Here is a 24,883-nt window from a genome sequence, read left to right as displayed (position 1 = left end):
CCGTAATATTTTCGAATTTAAGTTCCCGAAAATAGTATTCAGCTCATTTGTACAATCCCTTTCCGAATCCAAGATAAGCATGGCTTTAGTTTGTCCTACGCCCGGGCTTCCCCCTCTGCGCCCCTGTCAAGTACAATAAATGAAATCAAAATGGCAAAAACCGATTACAAAACTTGTCAAACTTCCGTTTTGTGAGCTCGTGAGCTTGGCTGACCAACAACAATCCACTGATAATTACTATCTGGGGAGCACTAACTTATAGCGGCCCCATGACTCGGACACTTTTCCAATTTCCCGAAAAAAAAAAACTTTGAAGATGGGTGTGAGGTCAACTTGTCGACACTTGGCTGCAACTTTTGGCTTCTCCAGTTGGTTTTTTCCCCAACATCTTGGCCCAAGGATGGAGATGACGCGATAGCAATCAAGGAATGGCAATACGTGTGTCAGCAGAAATCCCGACGATGACACGCCCCCTCTAACCCCAGCCCCCCTCCCCCTCTTTTCCTCACTCTCATCTAGGAACTTGGCTTAGATTTCCATCACTCGGTGCGTGCAATTATTTAACTTTTCACAACTCATACAAACTAATAATGCAATATAGCGACAAATATTTGTTGACAACTCATACGCACACGCGCTGTCTTCTATGTAATCAACGTATTCAGGGGCGGGCACGGGGCGAGGGGCGTGGTTCAGGGGTTCAGGGCACCAACAATAAATGCAACAACATTGTTGACTTGCTTCTTGAGAGTGGCGAAAATTACTTTATAACAGCCAAGTTGTCTGACTAACAAAGTAGGGGGTGAGAAAAGGGGCGGCCTTCCCGGAAAGGGGGTTGCAAACTGAAAATAACTGAAAATAGGACTGCAATGTGGGGTAAAGCATTGCACGACTGGCCATATTTTGTTGCACTGCTCTCCGTTTACTAATTAAATATGATAAATATGAGACGAAGAGGAAAACTTTGGCGCAAAGCTTGTCACCAACTGAGAAGCTAGAAAATCCCCACCATTTCCACCGACTTTCCCGCACGCCTTTCACTTTGCTGTCAAAGCTAATAAAGTTGCTACTAGTGTTGCAGCTGTTGGATTTTGTTGCAATTTTGATACCCCGGCAGGAATGTTGCAATTTACTGATGACAGTCGAGCCATCCTAACACCCCCGATAGCATTTCAAAACACAGATAAGCAATGGAAACCTCGAAAGTATTTCATCTAATAAGCAATATAGATATCACTGAAGATAAATATGCAGTCTAAAGGAAAATAATTGCAGCCATCGCTTAATCACAGTGTGCTATCGAAGCTAACAATTAGTTTTAAATTAAGAGCTAACATAGGGTTAGGAGCTATAGGAGCTATGGCCTTCTATCAATGTCATCCTTTTACCTTTTTGTTTTAGATTTGTTGGGCACATTTCCAAACTGGGCTCACAGTGGATTTATCTCAGAGAACTTCCTTTGACAATGAGAACTTATTTCTTGGCGATCGAAGGTTGTAGGTTAAATAGCCTTACATGTAGTATAATAACTTATTATAAAGACTTAGTTTCTGAGGAAACTATCCCTTCCATCCAAGGAATTCCAAGGAATTTAAAAACCTAGATATCTAGATATAGCTATTAAATTGTTTCCACCCACAGAGAAACAGCAAAGCCAAGGGCCACGCCCCCACATTCTGCACACTCATACACGCACACGTGACATTGACCATGTCTGGCCACGCAGACTTACAAATTCGTGAAACAATTAGTGTGACAAGAAAAGAAAGGCAGACATATGTGAAATCAAAAAGTCGCGCACACAATTAGCCAGACGGCAAACGTGGGTTAAGGGGGGGCTGCCTGTTTTTCAGACATCGAAATGGCCAACAATGAAAAAGTTGTCCAGCTCATTGTTGTTGTTTTTATATTTGTATTTGTATTCAAAGCAGCTGTTTACCACAGGGCGCTACGGAAGGGGCGGGTCTCCATACAACGAAGATGACTTTAGGCCTGCGTGGCGCCCTCATCTGTCAGCCACCCATTCCCCATGTCCCCTACCCCATATCACATATCCATATCACAGAGCCACCCAAACTTCTCCCCCCGGAAGGGAAGTTTTTCGATTATGCGCTCGTAAAACTTGCCTCGCTTTTGTTTTTATGAGCGCACTGAAAGAAATCATTCAGATTTATTGCACTTTTCAAACATAATAAAAATAATTTTAATTTAAGATGTTACTGAACTAATCGAATGTTCAGAGGTTCGATCTTAGTTATCCTCATTTGTTGGGTAAAATGATTGAAAAGTGTGCGAGCGCTGGAAGACAGGTTGAGGGGAAAATTGAGGGAAATTAATCAACAAACATTTTTGGCTTGATTAACTTTGAACATGCTGTGGTCTAGATCTAATCCCATTTGCCAATTAAAGAAAGCTTAAAAATAGGTAACTGTAGTTTATTTATTAATTAAAATCAAAATATAAATATTGAAATATTTTTCAATTCATTATATATTTTTCGAAAAAGAAAGAGCCGATTTTCTTGTGTGTTTTTGTGTTGCCTAATCTAACAGCCCACGCCAGCCTCAACGCACATGCAAAGCTAACAAATATCCTTTGTCCAAAAACACACACACACACACACACCGAAACACGGGGAAAACAAAAGAAAAGTCACATGTTGACGGGGCTGGGCAAAGTAGGTGGTAAGGAGGTCGGGTGGCGTGGTGGTGTGGTGGCGGGGTGACAGGGTCGGGGGTTTTTCCAACGACAATGTCATAAACAAGCAATAAAAAGGCATAAAAAGCTCGGCTGGCGTAACAACAACAGCGCGACAATGCGCGATGCAAGGAGCAGTGATTACCATGTGATCAACATGGACCCCCTCCCTACATCATCAGACCCTCATAGCCAGCCACCAACTGGGTGGGCAGGATTACAAATGTCCAAGGCAAGGACCTTGTCGAAAAAGCTCGAGTCAGTGTGAGATTTTCCCTTTCTGGCTTTTACTGCCTTTTTGCTTCCGTTTTATTTTGTTTGCCGCAGCTTGCCGCTTTTTGTGGCATTTACTCGTTTGGGACATATATAAACGCCATAAATAAATACGCTTTGTTGCTTTTGGTAGGCTTTATTGAGTGCATCAAGCAGTCCTGCGTGAAAGACTTAAGTGCATCTTAAATTAGACGGAGAAGGAGGCCATTAGTTAGCAATATCAATGCGCCTTTGCGAAGGATTACTTTAGGTTCTTTCTTCTGCCTTCTGTCATCATAAAGATTCGAACCCGCGGGACATCATTTATTACTTTTAGTTCAAATTATATATAAGAACATTAAACATTTCTGGAACTAAATAGGCGAGAATGAAATATAAAACTAGCTTTGGTGTAACAAATTAAACATCAGTTAAATATGATGTTGTGAGCTAAGATCTCTAAGGTAAGCTTTCTTGCATTCGCCCTTTTAAGGTTTCAGTTTCAGTTTTTACTTTCCACAGTTCTATTTAATAGTTTTAATGACAACCAGCTAGTTTTCCTTTCGCGAACCATTTACCACAGGCAAGGTTGCGGGCTTGACTTAAAGAGGCCGATTGTAAATGCGTTTATGGATGGGTGGATTGCAGCACGTACTTCAGCTTATTGGCACACTCAAGGGTGCCCATGCCCAAGCCCCAGAAGCCCCTCAAACCCCATCCACCCCTAATCTTCGCCCGTTAACCCGAGCATCATTCAAAGGACGTCTTGCACGGGGTGGCTCAGATTTATCGTGAGCCTGGGGTTTCATTTGCGCTTTTCCCGCCTCTGCGGGTGAATGTGTTTGCTTGTGTGACTGTGCTCCTTGGAGGTGTGCTGATGTTTGCCTATGCAGACAGGCTTTAAAGTCGCCAAGCACTTCCGGTGTCCGTTGTTCAGCTTTCTTCATTTTCTTCATTTTCCTTATTTTCCCGCTATCTTATCCGAACCTGACAGAGGCTATCTCGAGTGGGGCATTCAAGGGGGTTAACCCCCATCTTCAGACATTAACACCACGAAAATATTGTTTTGAGACTTTCAGATTGATATTCATTTCATTTCTGGCTTAGGCTTATTACAATTTTAAGGGTTCTTAGAATATGCGAGCTATTTATGTGGACATGACTATAATGACACTAATGGAAAATAATCTAGGGTGCTAGGATGATAATTGCATAAATGCAATCAATTTTAAACTTAGCTAAGCTAATGGGGCGCCTCTGAGCTAAGCTGCCTGGCCAATGCTGTCTGCCTACACATACACAAACAAGTCATTTTTAATGCAAATATTTTCTTTTTTTTTTTGCCCACTCTTGAAGCAGGTGCCAAAAGCTGGCAGCGACATCAACTGAGGCAGCGGTAGTGGCAGCGGCAGAGGCATAGGCAGAGGCAAAGGCTCCGATCAAAGGTTAAAATAAACTGGAGCACGTCATGTAAATGTTTACACATCATCACCAACATTCAGCTAAGCAAACATATCGACCTCATCGGAGCAAGGACGTGGCAGCAGGTCCTGTTTGCCACCCCCTTAGCCTCCGTAGCCCCTGAATCCCCTGAATCCCCTTAACCCCTGATCCCAGGGAGTGTGTGCTTTTTGGAGAGGGGCTCCAACATTATTGGCGCATATGTTCAACACAAATTCCACAGATTGATGTTGGAATTTTTTTATTAGCATTTCTATTTGCCATCAGCCGCTGTCCCTCGTTCAGCTCCTAGCCCCTGACCCCCGACCACCGACCCCCGACCCCTTTTAAATCCCCCCACTGCTCCACACACGACGCTCTTGTTTTTGCGATTGTTGCTTTTGCTATATCCCGAAAATGTTCGTCCTGTGCCGTTGTCCTTTGTTTGCTCCATGAAGCCAGTCCTTAGCAACCATACCAAGCCCCAGCCATGCCCAACCTCACCCAACAACCCCCATATCATCCCCTCAAACAAAGGCATTTTTAAATTGTGCGTTCTTTTTCCGTACAATTTTTGTTGCTCTGTTTCCTGCAACAAAATGAAAACAATGGAAGGCGACAAAAGGGAATAGAAAAGTAGGAAAATCGAATTGAAAGCGTCTAAAAGAGCAAATCGATTGATTTCATGTTGATTACCTTGATTTGTTGCCTGCTTTGTGTTGCTGTTATTTCGGTAAGCGGCTTAGAGAGTATCTTCCGATTTACTGACTCCAATCCGATGTTTACATAGCCCCAGATGTAATCAGAGTACGCACTCCCGCCAGGCCGATAAACGCTGCGATTTGCAGATCACCAACTTTTTGCCATTCGAATCTGTCTGAATCTGATTGTCAAAAAATGGATGAGTTGCGAGTACGTACTGTCTGGCCGTGAGGAAGCTTGCCTTTCTTTCGTTTTATTTACTTATTTAGTTGAAGTATTTTTATTAGTGTAAAAACACGTAATTAATACAGCTTGTGATTAACTAAGGGCTCCATTTCGGGAAGCCCTAATCAATTCATTTAAAATAAGTTGGAATTTTCCTTTAATTCCTTCATTTGAATGGAAATCAAATACCGCATACCTTAAAATTCAAGCCAAGACGTGAAAAATGAAATCTTCTGGCTGGCATCTCTCGGTATTTACAAGTACATCGGCATAAGCAACCCATCAAAAGCAGCCAAATTCAATAATTTATACGGCCATCTCATCGGCTTTAACCTCGGCGCAAAGAGCCAAAATAGAAAATTCGGAAATCTGCAAATTGAAAAGCAGCAAAGGCTGCACTGCCAAAAAAGGGGGAAAATTGAGCTCAAATGGGCGGGGCAGGAAGTGGAAGTGGAGGCGGGCCAGAAAAAATGCCTCCATTACGTATGCCAAACACGAATGGAAACTTAAAAACTTTGCCCGATAAGCCGGGGGTGGGTGGGCTGTTTGAATCAATGGGCTAGGCAAGGTCAGGGGGAAGTTCCCTTTATAAAGTATACTATAGGATAGTAAGAAAGATGCGAGTGGATCCCGGATATATTCCAAAAAAAAAACAGAAATACAAACTGAAATGCTGAGTGCTGAGGGAGGGGGGTGCGGGCTGTGGGGAGTGGGGAGTAGGTTGATAAGTCGGGAATTGGATCTATATAGAGGGTGCCAAATTGTCAGAGGTTGTCAACTAAAAAATGGCATTAAGGTGGAAAATCACGTACGCCGGATTTCGCTTGTCTTCCCTGTCTCACCGCCTCGATTCCTCGTTTCTTTGCGAAAAATATATATACGCGGCTGGTGGGAGGTAGGCGGTGTTTGGCGTTTGGTGGGTTAAGGCCATGATGACGTTGTGTCGTAGGCCGTCAACGAATTGAAATCGAATTGAAAAGTATACGGGTAAGTGTGGGTGTAGATTGCACGGAGAGAAAAACTTTCCTGAAGAACCGAAATCGTCATTTGTTGGAAGTTGAATCTAGACTTTTGATAAGGAAAGATAAAGATAGATTAATTAAACTACAATTCTGAGTATATTTTCCAAACATAAAAAAGGTATTCGGAACACATTTTTGTATTAAAAACATATTCCTAAGAAAACCAATTCCGCTTGTTATCAGCTGTCAATTGCTTATGCTTTCTAATAATATCTAAAGTTTCTGAATCTACAATCTAATCTGATCAGGACAAATACTAAAATATCGATTATATCGAAAAAGTCGACGAAAAAGAAATATCTAACGATAATTCTGCTAGCCAGTTTCCAGTGTATCCGTGTCAGTATCTGTATCTGCACGGAGTATCCGAATCCGTATCTGTATCTTTAGTTGTATCCGAATCTGTCGCTGACAGTGTCGAGGCTTTGCGGCCCCGTTTCTCGGGTTGCCCGATGATGATGAAGTTGCCGATAAAGTTGTTAAGTGAATTGGCCTGGCTCAGAGTTCTTTAGCAGGCTTAGTTTCGGGCTCATGTGGCTGACCACGCCTACAGCCGACCGTTAAGGCCCATTGCCTTCCCCGCCACTCCTCCGCCCACCAATTTCTTAACCCTTAGTTGGCTGGTGAAATTTCGCGCATAAATGCGTTTTATCTTGAAGGCGAAGAACCGCAGGTTGCAAGGCGCCTCGGCCCGCAGCTTTTCTCATTCGCTTTTCCACTTTTCCCGCTGCTCCCCCGTCTTGTCCCCGCCCTTCCCTTTGCCCACTCATGCAGCAGCGTTAAATAAACACAATTTTCGCAGCTGTCCCGCCCCCTTTTCCTCCGCCTTGCGGTCGCTTGTTTCATAGTTTCCAATTGCCAAGAGTTCAGCGGTTGTTGTCGCAGTTTTTCCCTCTTTTTCCATTCTTTTCCCACCGAACTTTCCACCAAATTTCCACTCCCCAACTGCTCCAACCCAAGGCTGCATCTTCTGTAGACCGTTGTGGCTGCGTTCCATTTGCTGGTCTCGGCTAACGAAAATTTTATTACAAGTTTTCTATAATCGACTTGCGGTCTGCGGTCGCCAAGAGCTGCAGTTTTCCCCAGTTTCCACCCGCCTTTCGACTCGCTAATATCGTAAAATTCTTTACGAAAGCTCCAGTTTTAGCATTATGCAAGTGGAAGTGTGTTTGCATTTGCTTGGCGGCGGTTATGAAACGAGATTTGTCAGCGAGAAGTTATCGGTCGAGTGTCATCACGATCCACGAGCTTATCGAGACTAAAAGTTGAAAACACTTCGGTGGGATGCTTTCGTCGTTTCTGTGAAATAAAAATAAAAGAATTATAGTTAAAATAAAAACAAGACAAGACTGGTTAGTTTTTTTATTATTAAATTATGTAATAAATTGGATCATTCCCGTGCAGTTTTGGAACTCCACTTATTCAATTCCTAACCGATATCTTTCCACTTCCAAGAGATTTCCCATTTTTATCACCATTTTGAACTGTTTAGTGTTCTGTTAATTTTCGAATGTTTGTCACACCTAAATCCCAAGTGGCCTTCTAACAGCTATCGAGGTGTGATTTCCCATGATTTCTCCGCCCCATCGAATTGTTAACGCACTCCCAACCGGTTAGATTGACCGCGGAATCTGCCCGTTTGAATCGGAAAAGGGTCAGTGGAGCGAGCACATTTGAATTTTATTTTGGGCCAATTGGCAGCTGACAGGCGAAATCGAAATCGAAATGTTGAATATTCCCCGGGGAGTTTCCTAAAAAGGTGTTGGACACACACACACACCTATGGCACACCCACCTGCAATACAAACAAGAAATGGAAGAGGCAAAGGCTGAAATAGAAACAGAAATAGAAATAGAAACGTGTTAAGTTCTTCGGGCTGTTGCTTTGTTGTTGTTGATTTTGTAGGCTTGTGGGTGCCCCAACAACAAATTGCGGTACTCGTTATTATCATGACAGTTACATACAAACGTACATACACACCCACACCCGCACAGGCACTCACACACTGGCACGGCGGAAAACTGGAGCGTGAGGCACTTGTGTCATTTGTAATTGAAAATGAAAATGCAAAAACAACAAAAGGATATGCCAGGCAATAAGCACGGAAAAACACTCACCCACACAGAGGTATGCAAACAAAGAGGAAAAACAAAGGCGGACAAAGGGGAAGAGGTACACTTAAGAAAACTCGATTTAATTGTTACTTTATAAAAATGTTAACCTATTCACATACAGTGATACCTCTTTATCTTGAACGTCCATAACTCGAAGTCTCGAAATAGTTTCTAGGACAATAGAGAGTCCTAATCCAAGCCTTGATACCTTTGGCAGAAAGTCTTTTGAAACCATTTCCCACCAAAGGAAAAAACCCGTTTAAATATTCTTTAAATCTTCTTTCTAATAATTAAATAAAGTTAAAATCTTATAGTGCTTAACGTGCTTGTGGTCGGATTTAAAGTGAAATATTTCCATAAAGTGCCAATAATTTGTAAAAGCTCGTTTTCAGTCACCTGAAGTCATTTTAAATTGCGCTACTCAAGGTGAAATTCGTTTTCCTGTGTAGGAAAAGAGTGGAAAAGCATTGAGTTGCTTCTTTGACATAAATACTGGGGGAAGAGTTGGGATATAGCGAAAAAGGGGAAAAGGGGAAAGCAGTCAGACACAGATACTGATAGCCCCCTCTCTTTCGCCCGCTCATTTGCTGTCTTGCTCTTGGCACGCGAACAACTGTCAATTTATATGCCGTTAGCGTGCCGTCAATGAGCATGAATATGAAGAGCTGGGTGCTGCCAAGGCCACCACTTCCGCCGCCCCCAAGCCCCCACCCTCATCTGTGTGTAAAACGGAAACGCATTCGTCAGTTCCATCGGAAGCCACTAAAAACTAAGGACACACTAATCAACAAACATTTACGCTGACATTGCGTGCATATTAAACAGTTTACTTTGCACAGTGTCTGCCACCCCCTTGCCCACCTCAGGAAAGTCCTACTCCCCTTTCGGAAAGCCAAAGGCAATAGCGCAAGAGTTATTAACTGGGCCTGCCACGACGTCAACGTCAAAAGGAGCAAATGCTTATCCTGGCACCCCTTTGGCAGGCCCCTTCCACCTTCCACGTAAATTATATTCAGCAATTTATCATTTAAAAGTTTAATGTGCTTCTATAAATTTAAGTTGCATGACTCAAGTGTCGAGACGAGAGTCCAGGGAAGCGGAGGGGGACGGAGGGGCGGCGGAATGGGGAAAGGGGAAAAGGGGCGGAGCGCTATTAGTTGCAAAATAAATTGCTCCCACACAGACCAGAAACCAGAAACAGGTTCATGTTCATGTTCGGTTCGGTTTTGGGTTAAGTTTCGGTCCTCAAAATACCCCCCTTGCCATTTTCCAAGCCCTCCAGCACCCACTTCTCACTTGCCACTCTCACAGCCCGCCCTTTTTGGCACTTCTTGTGGAATTTGCGGCTCTCTTGAAGGTCAAATGCCGTGCCAAGGTGAAATGGATAAATACTTTAACATGAATTTCAATTGCCAATCGACAAATGGCCATTTGTGGGCGGCAGGTGGAAATGTGTTTCGTAACTCATCCTGTCTCACCACTTACTGAAGAGTTTGAAGGGCACATTCACTGAAAAACTACAAAGGAATTTACATTCACCTCGTGATTGATTGAAATCCTATATTATTGAACAGTAATACGGCCAATGTTGCCATTAACTAGCTAAGAATAAATTGCTTAACATTGATTGCAAGGACAAATCAATGTTTGACCAAAGATAAGAAGTTTATTTCTTTTTGCTAACACCTTCATGCTTACATGGGTAAGTTATTGCAACGTCTTAAATCATAACAGATTTCCTTTAAAGCTCCCAAACCGGGTCTTACTCATTATCAAAATGTGACTATATTAATATCTTTCTTTGATAATAGGTTAAGAGCCCAGCGCAGCTCCTTCGAATTACATCAATATGACAAGGAACACCCTTATCAATTATATTACATAAAAATATATTTACAAACAAAGACCTTCATTCGCTTCCAACCTGCCTCGATAATTGGAAATTAGTTTGATAATATTCAACATGAAATCGTAAACTGGTTCATAAAAGTTAATATTTATCGAGTAATACATTCTACCAAAATAAATTACACACATGAAAAGCAAAAATTGTTGATATAAAGGCCTATTGAGTAATACATTTCTTTCAAATTTGGCACCAGAAACAGGTCCGCTTGCAACCTGCCTTATTACAATTTAGAAATCCTTTCGCCTTACAACGAATGTTGTCGTTAACTAATGTTGCTTGTTTTTATGTCCAAAACTGTTGATATTTTGTCATCATGTGTATAAAAGGAGTAACATTAGTATGCTGGAAGTGTATTAAATGAAACAATAGCTTGCATGTTGTGCTATCCATTCGGAGTTGCGATGGAATTGGGTGGCAGATGCCCCTCGGAACTGCCCTGGAGCTGCGGTTGCAAGCAGCCCTGATGGAATTGAGCCAGCCGAGTGCGGTGGAATCGGCATGGTGGAACCCTAGCCGTGAGTCAAGGGAAGTCAACCAGGCGAGCCGCGGAGCACTCAAGCATCCCGGTTTTCTGGGCATCCGAACAACGGAGCACATTATGGAAACTATTTGCCACCTAGTGCGGGATGGCAAGCGGAATGCTGGGAGGGAAATTGGAAAAAGGGCAAAGAGGGTTGGCGAATGGGACATGGGGAGAATGGGAGAAGTTTCCCGACGGCGGCAGAAGGACACTTCACTCTGTCGGCATGTAATTTGTTTAGTGTGTGAAAATGAAACATTTTTGTTGTCGCTGCCACTCCCCAAATCTCCTCTCGGCAGCGTCTTCTGTGTCGTCCTGGAGGACATCGTAAAACACGGCGAATGATTGATGGTTTTTCTTAACGAAGAACGGGACAAACAAATGAAACTTTTGTTTCTTGCATAATAAAATAGCGTAAACAGCGGAGCGGGCGGCCGGGTCTCTCCAGGACTCACCAGGACTCTTCAAGACGCACACACACACACACACACACACACACACACCAGGAGAAGAGAATCCCAACCAAAAAACGAAGGCAACAAAAAAACTGAAAAGAAAACAAAGAATCAACTTACTCTTAATTCCTTATACAAAGGAATTTTTCAATTTTACGCCAAAATAAGTTCGGCCATGCCAGTAATTTTTCACCCCAAAAGGGGAGTGGAGAGTAGAAGGGGGAGTAGCTGCTGCCAGCGCTGGCGATTCTATGGCCCAGTTTGAGGACTAACCAAAGCCTAAGTGCATCGTAATTAGTTGTAATCATTTCGATGTAGCAACATTTTAAACCAGCCCAGGGGGCGGCCAAACCCTGCCGAGTGGCTCGGCATGTTACCAAAAACCGAAAGTGTCAAAGCTTATAAACGTCAGCCATAATTATGCCTGCAGGATAATTGTTTAGACACATGAGCATAATGAAAACATGACATGGCATCCTGCGAGAATCAAAATGCGCCCGAGACCCACCGCCGACCTCGCTCCCCTTCCCCTGGCGTATGTGTGTGTGCTGATGTGTAAATGTTTGCTCGCACACATACTCGGATGTTTGCCGTGCGGATGGCTGTGTGTGTTGGTATCCTGGCTCTTGGCAACACTTGGCCAATAAACAAGCGCCCAAGGTGGCATGGACGGCGTGGCATGAGGGGAAGGATTGGGCGGGGGTGCGGATGTGAATCTGAATGAGGATGAGATGTTGTTTTTCCTGCCCAGGAAGCGCCGGCAGTAAAAAGCGCAAGGAAATGCCCATGCGTCGGTCTATAATGACGATAATAAAAAATTAAAAATTCAATTTAAAAATATTTTAATAGCTCAATTTCTGTCTGAATAAAAAAGTGACTTACACTTTTTGTTAATTTTTTGTAAGGCAAAGAAAGGCTCAAGGAAAATGGTTGATTACAAAAGTGAAAGCCCAACTTTTACTAAACAAATCCGAGAGTGGGGAAATGTCCTTTTAAAAATGGGAAAAGCAACATCTTGAGTTTGGCTTCCGCATAAACGTCGAGAAGAGCAGCGCCGGCAGCCAGTCAAAGTTCATTCGAGTCGGGTGCTTTGATGAAAGGACGTGGGTAAGTGTGGTTTGTTGTCGCCGAGTCCTCATAACACACCCACACAGGCACACATGTTAATTACTGTTATCATTATGAATCGCATACAGGACTAATTAGTGTGTTACACTTTCATTTATTGTTCAGGGGGCAGGCGAGCGAGCGAGCGAGCAGCGATGACGATGCTGACAACAACTCTCTTGTATAACAACCATAACGCAAACACACACTTGCACCACAATATACCAACCACCCCCTGCCTTACACACACACTGACGCAATACAGCATACACACACACATACACATACCCATGTTAAGTGTTTAACATAATGAACACGCGTATTACGAGGGAATTAACATGACATTTAACAACGCAACCGAGACAAAACCCAACGAAAGCTACAACAATTTGTAGCTGTCTGTGATTAAAAGTGCGACATTCCGAACTTTTGCTGAGTAATCCCGAAACTGCCAGTCGAGATTTTCTTAAAAATGTTTGTATTTTTTTTAAAGCGAAAATCGTTTCCGTTTCCGCTTCCGTTTTTGGTGGCCCAACGGATTTTGCCCTTTTTTTGGCCAGCCCCGTCGCATTATCGTCCTTCGAGTCACTTCTATTGGATTTTATTGTTATGCTTATGTGGCACTTTTCATTCCAGCCCCTTCATTTTCCGCGCTTTTCCTCTCCGAGTCTCATCACATTGTCATTGCATTCCGCCATTCTGCACAAAGTTTCTGGCCGCGGCCAAAAGGAAAAGCGAAAGAAAATCACTGCAAACTGTTGGCCAACTAAGTTTAAGTAGCTGCAACATAGATTCTTAGGACTTCCGCAAGCCGAGGCCGTGACCATAGCCAATGGAAAAATTCAGGATGCGGTGCACAGTGGGGCAGAGTAAGACTCTTTAGCTCAGAATCATAACAAAGAGCTTAAGTTTATAAATTAACAAAAGATTAATTATTAAATTAAGTATGTTTATTTGCACCCACACAGAGACAATATAAAATGAAACTAAAAAAGACCAGCCCAAATAATGGAATCAAATCAATTTAATGAATTGTATTATATTCTGATTAGACTAAGCCATACCCACTTGGTTTTCAATTACAGGAACATTAGGTCTCTTGAAAGCCCAACGTTTCCCCTTTAGGTTTAGATTAATCATTTCAAATCCTCGAAGTTATGTTTAAGATTTAACTATAACAAGATAAACGAACAGTGATGTGTTTAATTAGCTTATTTGTACGCAGAAACAAGATAAAACTAATTTAATTTGGCAGTCCGAAATAATGAAATCCATTTAATTAAATTAATTGCATTATGTATTTTTCAATGATTTGCAAAGCAAATCAATAACAGCCTTAAACCGAAAAAAGTCAAACATCCAAATACCCATATGGTAATCCTGGCTGGGGCATTAAATAATTTATCACGAATTAAACAAATACGAAAGCATTTTTCATTAATTGCGCTGTTGGATCTGATTTGAGGGGAGAGGGAAGAGGGTAAAAAGAATTAAAGGGAATGGGAAATGGATAATAGGGAGAGGGGAGAGGGGAGAGGAGGTGGAACAGCTGGACAGACGCAATCAAAAATGCAAAACGCAAACATTGTTCGGCATTCGCAGTTAATAAATGGCGTCAAAAGGACATGTCCGCAAAGTTGCATGTGTGTGAGTTGCATTGTTTTTTGATTTTATTTCAGATTTAACGAATTTCCTTTCTTCTTTGTCCTCGACGTGGAAATATGCCAGCAATGTTGTTGTCGCTCCTCCCGCTCTTGCCACGCCCACATGACCCACACATACCCGCAACAACGCCCCCAAAGCTGCGCTAATGTTGTGTGTGGGTTTTTGTGTGTGTGAGTTTGTCTGTCCATTATGCAAATTAATTTTTGGTAACACCAACAAACACCTTCGCCAACACAGGCCGACACTCACAGAGGAAAAGCTGCGATAATAGTGTTAGGCTGGCAACAGCAATAACAACAATAACAACAATAACAACACCAGCATTAGCAACAACAACAACAACAACAGTGATAACTAAAGCAACAACAATGGTTGGCTTACCACAAGAATGACGACAAAGTGATGACCAAAAACGCAGTCAGCAACTTTGTGACTATTTCAACAACAAATTTTTCTCACCCCCATCTTTCGACACCCCGATCCCCTGACGATCAAGGTTCTGGTGCGAGGACTACAGTCCACTGCCATTCCCATTCCCATTCCATTTCCATGAACATTTCTATTCCTAGCCCAGCTGCATCTGACCAAAAAGCTGCGTTGTTTTGGGCTCCAAAACGGAAGGGGCTGGTAGATTTCGGGGCTTCATCAGGTGGCAGGGGTTGTATTTGGAATGAAGTTGGCCGAATAGGGATGGGTAATGAACCCTAATTCGGTTAGGGTATTTGCAAATGCATCCTTGGAGTCATTAATTTAGGAAATTCACATCACAAAAATTATTCACAAGCATTCACACTTATGAAATTTCTTCGAACTAATGGAATGGAATGATCAGATCAATGCCTTAAATGAAGAACTTTTTGGGAGGAAGAAAGTAATCTAAATTATAGTTATTAAAAAGATAACGCCTAAGTTTTTAAACCTATCCTGGTCAATGGCTTCTAGAAAGGCTTTTCGGCTGATCATTTGCAGGTGGCTTTCAGCCAGCCCTGGGAAGCTGATGTGGCCGCAAAACACTCGTTCATGAATAAACTTTGCATTCTTTGCAGGCATTCATGCGTGGCTATGTATGTGTTGGTGTCGCCCCAACACCCTTAACACCACCCCGCTAGTGTGTGTGTTTGTGTGGGTGTGTGTGCATGTGGTCGCCATCAAAATTGACAAAAATGCAAATTTATTTACAACTGCAGCCAGCGTCAGGGTCGAGTTGACGATGGCGATGGCGATGGCGATGCCACGTGAATGAATGCCAATGGCAGCTGAAGGGTTAACGGGCAAAATGTGGGGAAGGGGGATTGACGGCAGGGGGTATGGGCAAAAAACAACTCGACAAAATCAACATGCAACACACGGATACAGATACATCCGTGTACAGATACAGCCGCGCACCCGCTACACCCGCCACACCTCCCACAGCGACACACCGAGCACATTGCACTGACAGTTGGAGCTGTCAAATGTCGCAAGTGTATTTGAAAAACGCGGCTACAAAATGCGCAAAACATTTCGAATGGAAATACTTGCGTGGGCGCTCTTCGCATATTCTTGGTCGCGTCTGACTGTTTTTGGTGGGTCTTTCCAGGGGTTCTTTTTTCGGGAAGGGGGCTCAAACAAAAAGGTGACACAGGTGAGTGGTCCACTTCGGCCAAAGAAACAGAGTTAGACAAAACGGAGCGAAAAGTTCAAAAAGACCTGATTTCTTTCTTGTTTTGTTTTCCAGTTCTCACGCAGCTTTAATTTGTCGGATTGTGTTCTAGGATTCCGATGGGTTTTTTTGTTGGTGAAGTCATAAGTTTTGATTGCTAAGAATTAATAGAAATTAAAGTTCCAAGCTTAAGGATCCAATATGGGCAATCATGTACATATTTATACAAAGGTAGAATTGTTTGGCTCTCTTAGATTCGTCTTTAGTTCTTAGTATTCTTTATAAACTTATTAACTAATTTAACCGATTTCATTTGCTTTATTTACACTATATCTCCACATTGTTTTTAAGGTTTTATACAGACGGAATTTTTTACTGATCAATCCAAAGATGTTTCTTTTCATATTTCCCCTTACATATTTCCCCTTTCCTGATTTCCTGATATTGCGTTTTATTTTTGTAGCAGGTGGTCACACTAGCTTGTGTAACAAACAGTCACATTAACTGTCTATGCGCACTTAATTGTATTCCTCTCCCTCACTCTTGCATAAAGTTCATGCTAACGAACACTATGTATGTCCTGTTCGCACGATCATCAACAACACCAATAACATGTAAAAGCTACCGAATAAGAAAAATAAATAAAAAAACACTTTGTTTTGGACCACAGAACAGAATAGCGCGCATACATTTTTACATCATTTTTATTTGCATAATTCATAAAGAATTATCATTATTATAACTTATAAAAATGTTAAATTATTCTTTTAATATCGAGCAGGTTCTGATTTATTGGGAACTTTCATTTACTCTTGGTAAGTATGTATGCTTGGATAGTGCATGCAGAAGTTATAATATTTCGTACTAATATTTCGTAATAATAATAATAGTAAACTACCCAGAGTGTCCAGGCTTATCTTCAATGCTCCGGGGCAAAAATCTGGGAGTAGCAATGCCCGAGTCACTCGTTGTGTAAACTTTAAAATTGCTCCGATGAAATTGTCCAGGGACAATTATAGGAGATGGCTCTGGATAAGGACGAGTGCAGCTCCATTTTCCAGCAAAAGTTCCCTTTAGCTGTCAGTCGATTTCTCAGGTGACAACGGCATGTTGGCCAACTTGGATCGGAACGTTGGCATTGCCGCCGAGCTACTGAATTTGTACGGCCTGGTGATTCAGCTTTTAGTGAGAGGAGAGACTACTTTGGTGTACTACAATCCGTCAGGACTGAACTGCAATTGGAATGTCCTGTGGCACCGGAACCTGACAACCCATCCGCAGATCGTTTGGCAGCGCAGCTATGCCTATCCGGATCTATATGATCAGTTTAATGGTGAACTTATGGTTCTGGCCTGTTTGTCAGCGGGATCCAGTGGTACTGGGCAACTGAAGAACCTGGCCACTAGCTTAAACCATCTGCGAACGTTGCGTGTGCTCATCGAGGTGGCGGGCTTCAGTCGGGAATCCTTGGCCATCCAGGTACTCTCGTTTTGCCTGAGCCAAAGTATGTTGCACGTGGAGCTGTACTTCCGGAACTACAACCATTCCCTAATCCTCTACACCTACCGGGCTTTTCCCAAATTCGAATTGATTAAGAGAGCAATCTCAGGCAATGAGAGAGTAGCAATCTTTGTCAACAAGCTGCAAAATTTGGAGGGACATAGACTACGTGTCATGCCAGATCTTTCACCACCGAATACCTTTTGTTATCGCGATGCCATGGGAAAGGATGTGGTGGTTGGCTACCTGTGGGATTTCATGGCCGATTTTGCCAGCCGTATAAATGCTAGCCTGGAGGTAGTGCGTCCCAACTGGCCTGCTGGTGTGGCTTCCGAAAGCTCCTACATGTTGCAGTACACCTCAAAGGGCTTAATTGACGTCGGCCTGACGACCACCTTGATCACAAAACGGAATCTCTGGGCCATTCATCAGTACACCTATCCCATTTTTATTTCCAGTTGGTGCACCATGTTGCCTGTGGAGAGACCCCTACTAACCCCTGACCTTTTCGAAAGGATACTGAGTCCTGCCTTGGCGGCGGTTTTAGTACCCATCACCCTTGCCACCTGGTTGGTGGTTAAGCACCTCAGCTGGCTGTTCCCATTGAAAAACTCAAGACTAGCATGTATTGTGCGCCGATTGCTGGCCATGCTCCTGCTGACCACCTGCAGTGCCCAACTCCTGTCGCTTTTGATCTCGCCACCATATCACCAGCGAATCACCAGCTTTGATGATCTGCTCCACGAAGACCTCAAGATCTTGGGCATGCGCAGTGAGTTCTACTACTTCGATGGGGCTTTCCGGGCGCGATACGCAGGAATTTTCCACCTCATTGACGATCCCGACCAATTGTACGACCATCGCAACCACTTCAACACTTCTTGGGCCTACACCATGGCATACACCAAGTGGATGGTGATAAAAACCCAGCAACGACACTTTTCCAAGCCGGTTTTCCGCTGGTCCAAGGATCTCTGCTTCGTCGACTTTATGCCCACCAGCATAGTTGTGGCCCCCAATTCGATTTACTGGCAGTCTTTGAAGAACTTCTCATTCACTGCAAACCAAGCTGGCCTCATAAACCATTGGATCGAAAAGAGCTTTTACGATATGGTCAAGGCCGGAAAGATGCGCATCAAAGACTATAGCGAACTGGTGGTACTGAAGCCTCTTGAGATCGGGGATCTACAGCTGATCTGGCGCATCTGTGGAGCGGCCATCGCGGTGGCTATAGGAATTTTTCTGGTGGAGCTATTTTACTTCTACGCCAACGAATTTCTAAATAGTTTGTAGGAATTTATTTATATATATTTTTTAATAACTTAAAAATAAAAACCGTTGGATATTTTGTAATTAAGTTGAAAGTCATGCAATAACTTACGTATAACCAACATTTCTTTATAGTTTAAGACATAATTTATAAATACTTTCATGTCTATTTTTTTACTTAATGGTATTTAAATGTTTTTTATTTGTTAATCAATGAAACGATTTAAAGATTATGAGCACTTGAATAAGTTGTGACTGCATTTTGTCAAACAAATATTATTCATTGTGAATGTAAAAACTTTTGCCTTTTGAATCCTCGGAAATCTTTGGGTTAAGCACGGAAAACTAGTTAAAGTTCATGGGGGAAATTGGACGGAGCAAATAAAATATTGGACTGTGGAAAAAGAAAACTTGACGCCAAGGAGATAAAGTCAAATTAGCTCTGTTTGTTTTCCTTCAAACGCAACGAAAAGCGATTAAGTGAAAAGTTCTGTGCACTTTTCCCGCTTCGGCAAAGCGGCGGCCGGCGGAGGATGTTTTCTGGTCGATTTGATGGCAGCGGCAGCATTCAAATTGTGTTTGCACTCGTCTGGAACAGAGGGAAAACTTTCATTTCATTTTCCTTTTTTTACTGTACTGCTTCTAGTGCATGCCCAAGGTCGTCCAGGGGCAGCAGTGGCAGTGGGCTTAAAGCCCCCTTAAAGTCGCCCTTATATTGGGTTTGTTGCAGCCACAGACAGAAACAAACGCACACAACCACACACACACATATAGTAGCCAGATATATATTCATACATACATATATTACTCGACGATATTCAATGTCGTCCGCCGTCCAAGTCCTCGTCCTTGTCGTCCTTTTGCTTCTCCACGTTGCCGGAAGTGGCGATGATAACACGCCAAAAAGGAAGTGAACACTTTTTGGGCAATGGGGCGCGATGGAGTTACTATACACAACAACAAAGGCAGCTCACGGAGGCAACAACATCGGCTGGATGGGGAATGGCTTTATTTAATGGCAGCTCATGACCACTACTTCAAAATACCCTAACAACCCTATAAATTATATACATTCGTGATCGGCAACAACATCTGATCATAAATATCACTCTTAATCCTACTTAGAAAATAAAATATCTCAGAAATTATCTTATTGGCGGCTATTTCCCTTCAATGCTGTGAACATCCTTTGTTGCAGGGTATGCGATGCCTGTGACTTCTTTTCCTGCGCCACGGCTCGGCTATCTGTGCCTGTGACCTCTGCCAACCAAAACCACCCCCTCCAACTGCCTCCACTTCCCCTCTCCCCACTCTCCTGGCCATTCGTCTGCAGCCTTTGGGCGTAAATTTTATTGAGGTCGAATTGAAAATGTGGCCAAGTGGGTATGAAGCGTCAAAGGGGAATGGAAGGTGTAGGAACGGCGGCCTCCAAAAGGAGGCGGGGCAAGGCGGAGGCTGTCGTCTGAGAGCAACAGCGAGAGCCACAACAACAACAGCAGACGACAAATGTAACGAAAAATTAAAAGCATTTTATGCGCAAATGGCGCGCGGCATTTAAAACGAATGCGAAATATGGTAACACGCGATTTGGCGGCCCCAGCTGACAATCCTGAGCCCCAGACCCCTCCGTCCGCTATTTTCGGTGGGATTCTCCGACCAAACACGACCCCTCCCCGAGGCCATCACAGAGCGAATAATTTATGTGGCATTTAATGAAAACGGAATTGAAATTTAGTGCGAATTTATTAAATGATTTTAAATTGATGTTGGCCTCTGGACCGCATGGCAGTGCCCCCAGCCGAAAAACATTTAAATTATTGGCCGGGTGAGGATGAGTTTTGATGATGACAACGCTGGTGTCGAACTGAGAGGGTGGGAAGCCAAGGGGGCGGGCAGCGATTGTTGTTGCTTTTAGGGAGTAGAAACAGAGATAATTGCATTTGGAAAATTCAAATGGAAATCTCTTGCAAGCCTAGAAAAGTCTGCAAAAATTGTGTCTGTATTAAAATAATTTTAAACATATACGGGAAACATCAGGAGCTATTTTTGTAATAAATAGGAAAATAAATTGAGTTAATCATTCAAATTTTTGTATTATTTAAATTAAGGAGAAGTTAGGTAAACAATCAAGAAAACTTACTTGGCCTTTCTTAATTAAGAATTTGAACAAAAGATAATTTTTTTCTCTGTTTTCTACTCCCCAGCCAAGCACTTAATTCGAGAAGAGCCCAAATCAACTTGGGACTGTGTAATTTCGAACAGCTAATTAAACGTAATTCATCAGCCTGAATAACAATAAACGGTAATCGGAGGTGGCTTTAGGGGGCGGGGCACATCCGATTCGATGGTCAGAAGCTAACCAAGAACAAAATGCCAACTGGACGAAAAGTGAAAATTGCACATTAATTAAATTTAAAGCGAGGGGAGACCGCGCATCATTAGAGTCGCACAATTAATGCGAATATTGTTGCACATGCAACATGCTCTTCTGCCCCTCACGTGAGAGGCCGCAAAAGGTAAACTTTTTGGCCCAGTGGCCGAAGCTCCTGTTTGCGGCTCGTGTGTGCAATTAAATTGTATAATTTTACAAAATTAACAAACAAACAGAGTGAAAAATTGGAAAATCTCTCTCCAAACAAACGGTTAACATATGTATGTGCGGCGGTAATGTTGTCGGTGGCGGTGGCAGTGGCAGTGGCAGGTGCGGTGGCGGTGCGGTGTCCTGTGTGCGTCCTTCTTGCATTAATCACGCTCATTGCACCCGAATCGGAATAATTTCAGGTGTTATTAATTTAAAAAAAAATACCCTTAATTATTCACATAAATAATGTAAGCACTGGACAAACGAATAGCGAATAGCGGGACCGAAACGAGCGGAAAATACTGTTCATTATTCATATTTGTCATGCATTCCATCAAACTCGAATTGCAATGGTTCGGTGGACCTCAAAAACGGGATACATGACCCAACAGGATCGCTTTCAATCGGTAGCGATAGTTTTTTGTCGTTTTTAAGGTAATTGAAGACGCAAAATTGTACAAGTTTTTCTACAAGACTCAATTGTTTAATCGAAAAAATACATTAATACTGTGGCGAATATTTATAAGCGGCTATCAGAAATGTGTTTCAAATTTAAGAACGTTGGCGTCCTTTCCATTTTTGTATTTTTAAATATAATTGTTTATCGATTTCACTGACTTTATGCCGAGGACAAGAAGCCTGCCACAATTTATAGGCTGTAAAAAGGACATGAATAATAAAGTCCTACTGGAAACTGTTCACTTACGTTTCCAGGTCGAGTTGGCTGAATCATTAAACCCGTCTGCGGCCTGTTGACAGCACTTATGCCTCATCATCGCCATCATTCGCATCATAACCAACTCGATCGCATTGTGGCGGCATTTTTGGTGCTGTGCAAAATGGGGGAGTGGAAAGTGAAAATCGGCCAACAAGTTACCCAAGCCAGGAGGGCGAATATGAAAACCGCAACACCAACAATGACAACAATTGACCAACATACAACATACTCGCACAACCCACAAGCTACCAACTGGGGGTGTGAACAACCCCTCTTGGCCAGGATAACCTGCTCCTTCCTAGCATCGACCCACTGGACTTCCCTTTTAATTCTGAAAATACCGCCAAACGCTGCCGCAAAATGTGAGTTATTAAAATTGTGGACTATTTGTTTGCATTTTGCAATTCCGTTTGCCGTTTGCCGCTGTCGCTTGCCGCTTGCCTCGTGCTCCCTCGAAATGCCATTTTTTCTTGGTCCACTTCTTTTTATTGTTATTTGCATTTGCAGTCGCCTTTTGTGCATTTTTTCAGGTTGCATTGCAGGTCGCAGGGGGCGAATGAGCACAAGTCGTCCCAGTTCGTTATCTTTTTTTTGTTTCGGCATGCGGCGAGCCTAAATATGTTTTATGTCCTTGTTCGTATGCCAAGCTCTGCAGTGGAAATAAAGCCACGTGACTGCGCTCCAGATCACAGATCATCCATCTCAGTGATGCCTTAGAAAAAAGTTAGTTCTCAGAGAAACATATATATTTAAGAAACATTCCTCAGAGAAATCAAAAACGAACGAATATTTTAAACTTTTTTTATAACTTTCAAAGTGTCAGATATATTAATGTTAAGTTTTTGTGTTTTTAAATTAAGATAAAACAAAAATATGACATTTAATTATGTATATATTATGCATGTATAAAAAAAGGTATATTTTAGGTGTTGTTAATTACCAACATAAGGGAATACCTTTGAAGTTAAGTAAGTAACCAGTTTAGTAAGTTCTTTCTCCTGTGCAAACCAACAATAAGGGCCACTTCGATGATGATGATGAGAGCTCAATAAAGTGACAGAGCCAATGCCGTCACATTGCCACAGTGATTATTCCCATTCACGACCCGATGCACTGCAACAAAAATGGGCGCACCACAGTCAACAGCGTGAATGCAACAATTTTTATTTGCTCTCACTTGACCATGTCGTTCAAACGTTTTGGTTGACATCCCGTCAACGTGGCTGTCTGGATTTTGGTGTTTGGTGTTTGGTATTTGGTATTTGGCCCCTGGCTGACTTCTAATGGCGGCACACACACACACACACACACTTGTCTTTCTGGTTTTTCTGTATCTCTAAATGTATGTGTATGTGTGTCCGGGCATTCATTATTGCTCCCTCCATTTCCCATCTGGATCTGTAAATGTATATGTACGAGTATGTGTATCTGTATCTGGGCCCGCGTCTGTATCTATATCTTCCCGCTGATTCCTCCATCTCGGTTTTATTTCTGCTGCTGCATTGTGGCACTTATTAAAAATTTTCTGGTATTTCTTCTTGGTTCTTGGTACAGCAGGAACCTTGGGGCCTTTGTCCGTCCACCGAAACCACCCACAATGTAGGCGGCGGCAGGGCTAGAAGAGAGGAATCTTCTTTTGTTTATTTATCTTTTCGCTCGGTTTCGAATAACAAATCCTTTTGGCTTTACACATATTATGCGGTGGCAGCCCAACAGCCCAGCAAACCCTCTGTCATTGTGCAACGTGCAGGCTGCAGCCGTTGCAGTTGACTCCACTTTTGTCAAACGTATTGTTTTAAGCTGAACCCCCCATTCCTCCACTCCACTCCCCTCCCCACTGTTTTTTTTTTTTTTTGGGTGGGAAAACCAAGCCGATCCCAATTCGTTCAGCTGCCGGGTTTTCTTTTCCTCACTCGCCGCTTTCCCCGTGGCTTCCACTGCGTGTTTCTTTTCCTTTCAGCCCTTCTTCTTTTTTTATTGTTGCCGCAGATTGTCATAGATACAGATACTAACGGGATCCTTTCCCCCCTTCTCTTCTGAGCCCCAGCCTCCCTTAGATACATTTTATTGTTTTTGCTGTGGTGCTTCTTCATCAATCTTGGTTCTTTTTTATGCCGTCCCTCCAGAGGCTTTGGCAGAGGGGGTGTGGCAGGGGGTAGGCAGATTTCTATTGTCATTGTCGCGTTTGCCTCGCCTCTAACAACAATTTCGCATTCATTGTTGTTGTCTAACTGCATAAATGTCAGCATCAGGCCATTGTCTCAGCCGGCAAGGCCTGGTGGTTCAAAAACTCATTACGACGTCATCATCATCATTACAACCATTATCATCAGCGGGATGCAACCACATTATCTCTTAAAGTTTTAGGCTTTTTGGTTTTCCGGTGCACAGAGGTTCTTCTTTCTTCGCAAAACAGTGCGGTTTGCTAAAGAAAACGATGTAACGAGAAGAAAAAAATATATCTCAAAGAGAAAAAGTCATAAATCGGCTAAACAATACAGACACAGGTTAAATACGATTATGCATTTATAATATCTTCTTTATTACGTGACTGCTTTCGCCCAATGTCAAAAACCGTATGCCGCAATTCCTCTTATTCCTGATATTCGCACATCCGCGAGCGAGATAGATATATGTGCATCCATTCGATATCTTATGATAGTGCATATGGTAGAAAGGGATAACTATATAAAACAGTTAAGTTGAGATATTCTGTAGTATTCTAATGCCCAGTGGGTTTCGTAAGTACATCCAATGCTACATGTGTGTACAGTGGGGCTTATGAGTATGTGACATACCACATATTATAAAATTATATATATTTTATTGTTTACAATATCTTTTTAAATTAATGTTTCATATTCTTAAATTTAGAAAAAGTATTGAGAAAAATATAGTACAATATTGTCTTGTTTGCTCCTTTCTCTAGACCTAACAATATGTGTCATAGCTTTCTGCGATCCGACTTAACTTGCAAGCCGATTTAGAATCGCCTCCTTATCGTGAGGTTGCGGTCACACCGGCTGTAAGTGTGCCTTCTAAGCAGCTTTGCTCACATTTCCTC

The 24,883-nt window shown here is 42.6% G+C and overlaps 1 protein-coding gene across 1 annotated transcript; it reads left to right on the top strand.

Moving 5' to 3' along the window:
- The first annotated feature begins 16,858 nt into the window (after positions 1-16,858).
- On the top strand, positions 16,859-18,544 carry LOC108117686. The gene has a single exon (XM_017230213.1). It carries the CDS (start codon positions 16,859-16,861, stop codon positions 18,542-18,544), a length of 1,686 nt encoding a protein of 561 aa, XP_017085702.1.
- The last annotated feature ends 6,339 nt before the right edge of the window (positions 18,545-24,883 follow it).

The sequence above is a fragment of the Drosophila eugracilis genome, unplaced genomic scaffold, assembly GCF_018153835.1.
Source record: "Drosophila eugracilis isolate 14026-0451.02 unplaced genomic scaffold, ASM1815383v1 contig_649, whole genome shotgun sequence".
Lineage (NCBI taxonomy): Eukaryota > Metazoa > Arthropoda > Insecta > Diptera > Drosophilidae > Drosophila > Drosophila eugracilis.
Note: the sequence above shows the minus strand (reverse complement) of the source record. Positions and strands in the feature narration are given on the sequence as shown.

Coding starts and splice junctions, on each gene's coding strand:
- LOC108117686 (XM_017230213.1), top strand. CDS start 16,859: ATGTTGGCCAACTTGGATCGGAACGTTGGCATTGCCGCCGAGCTACTG.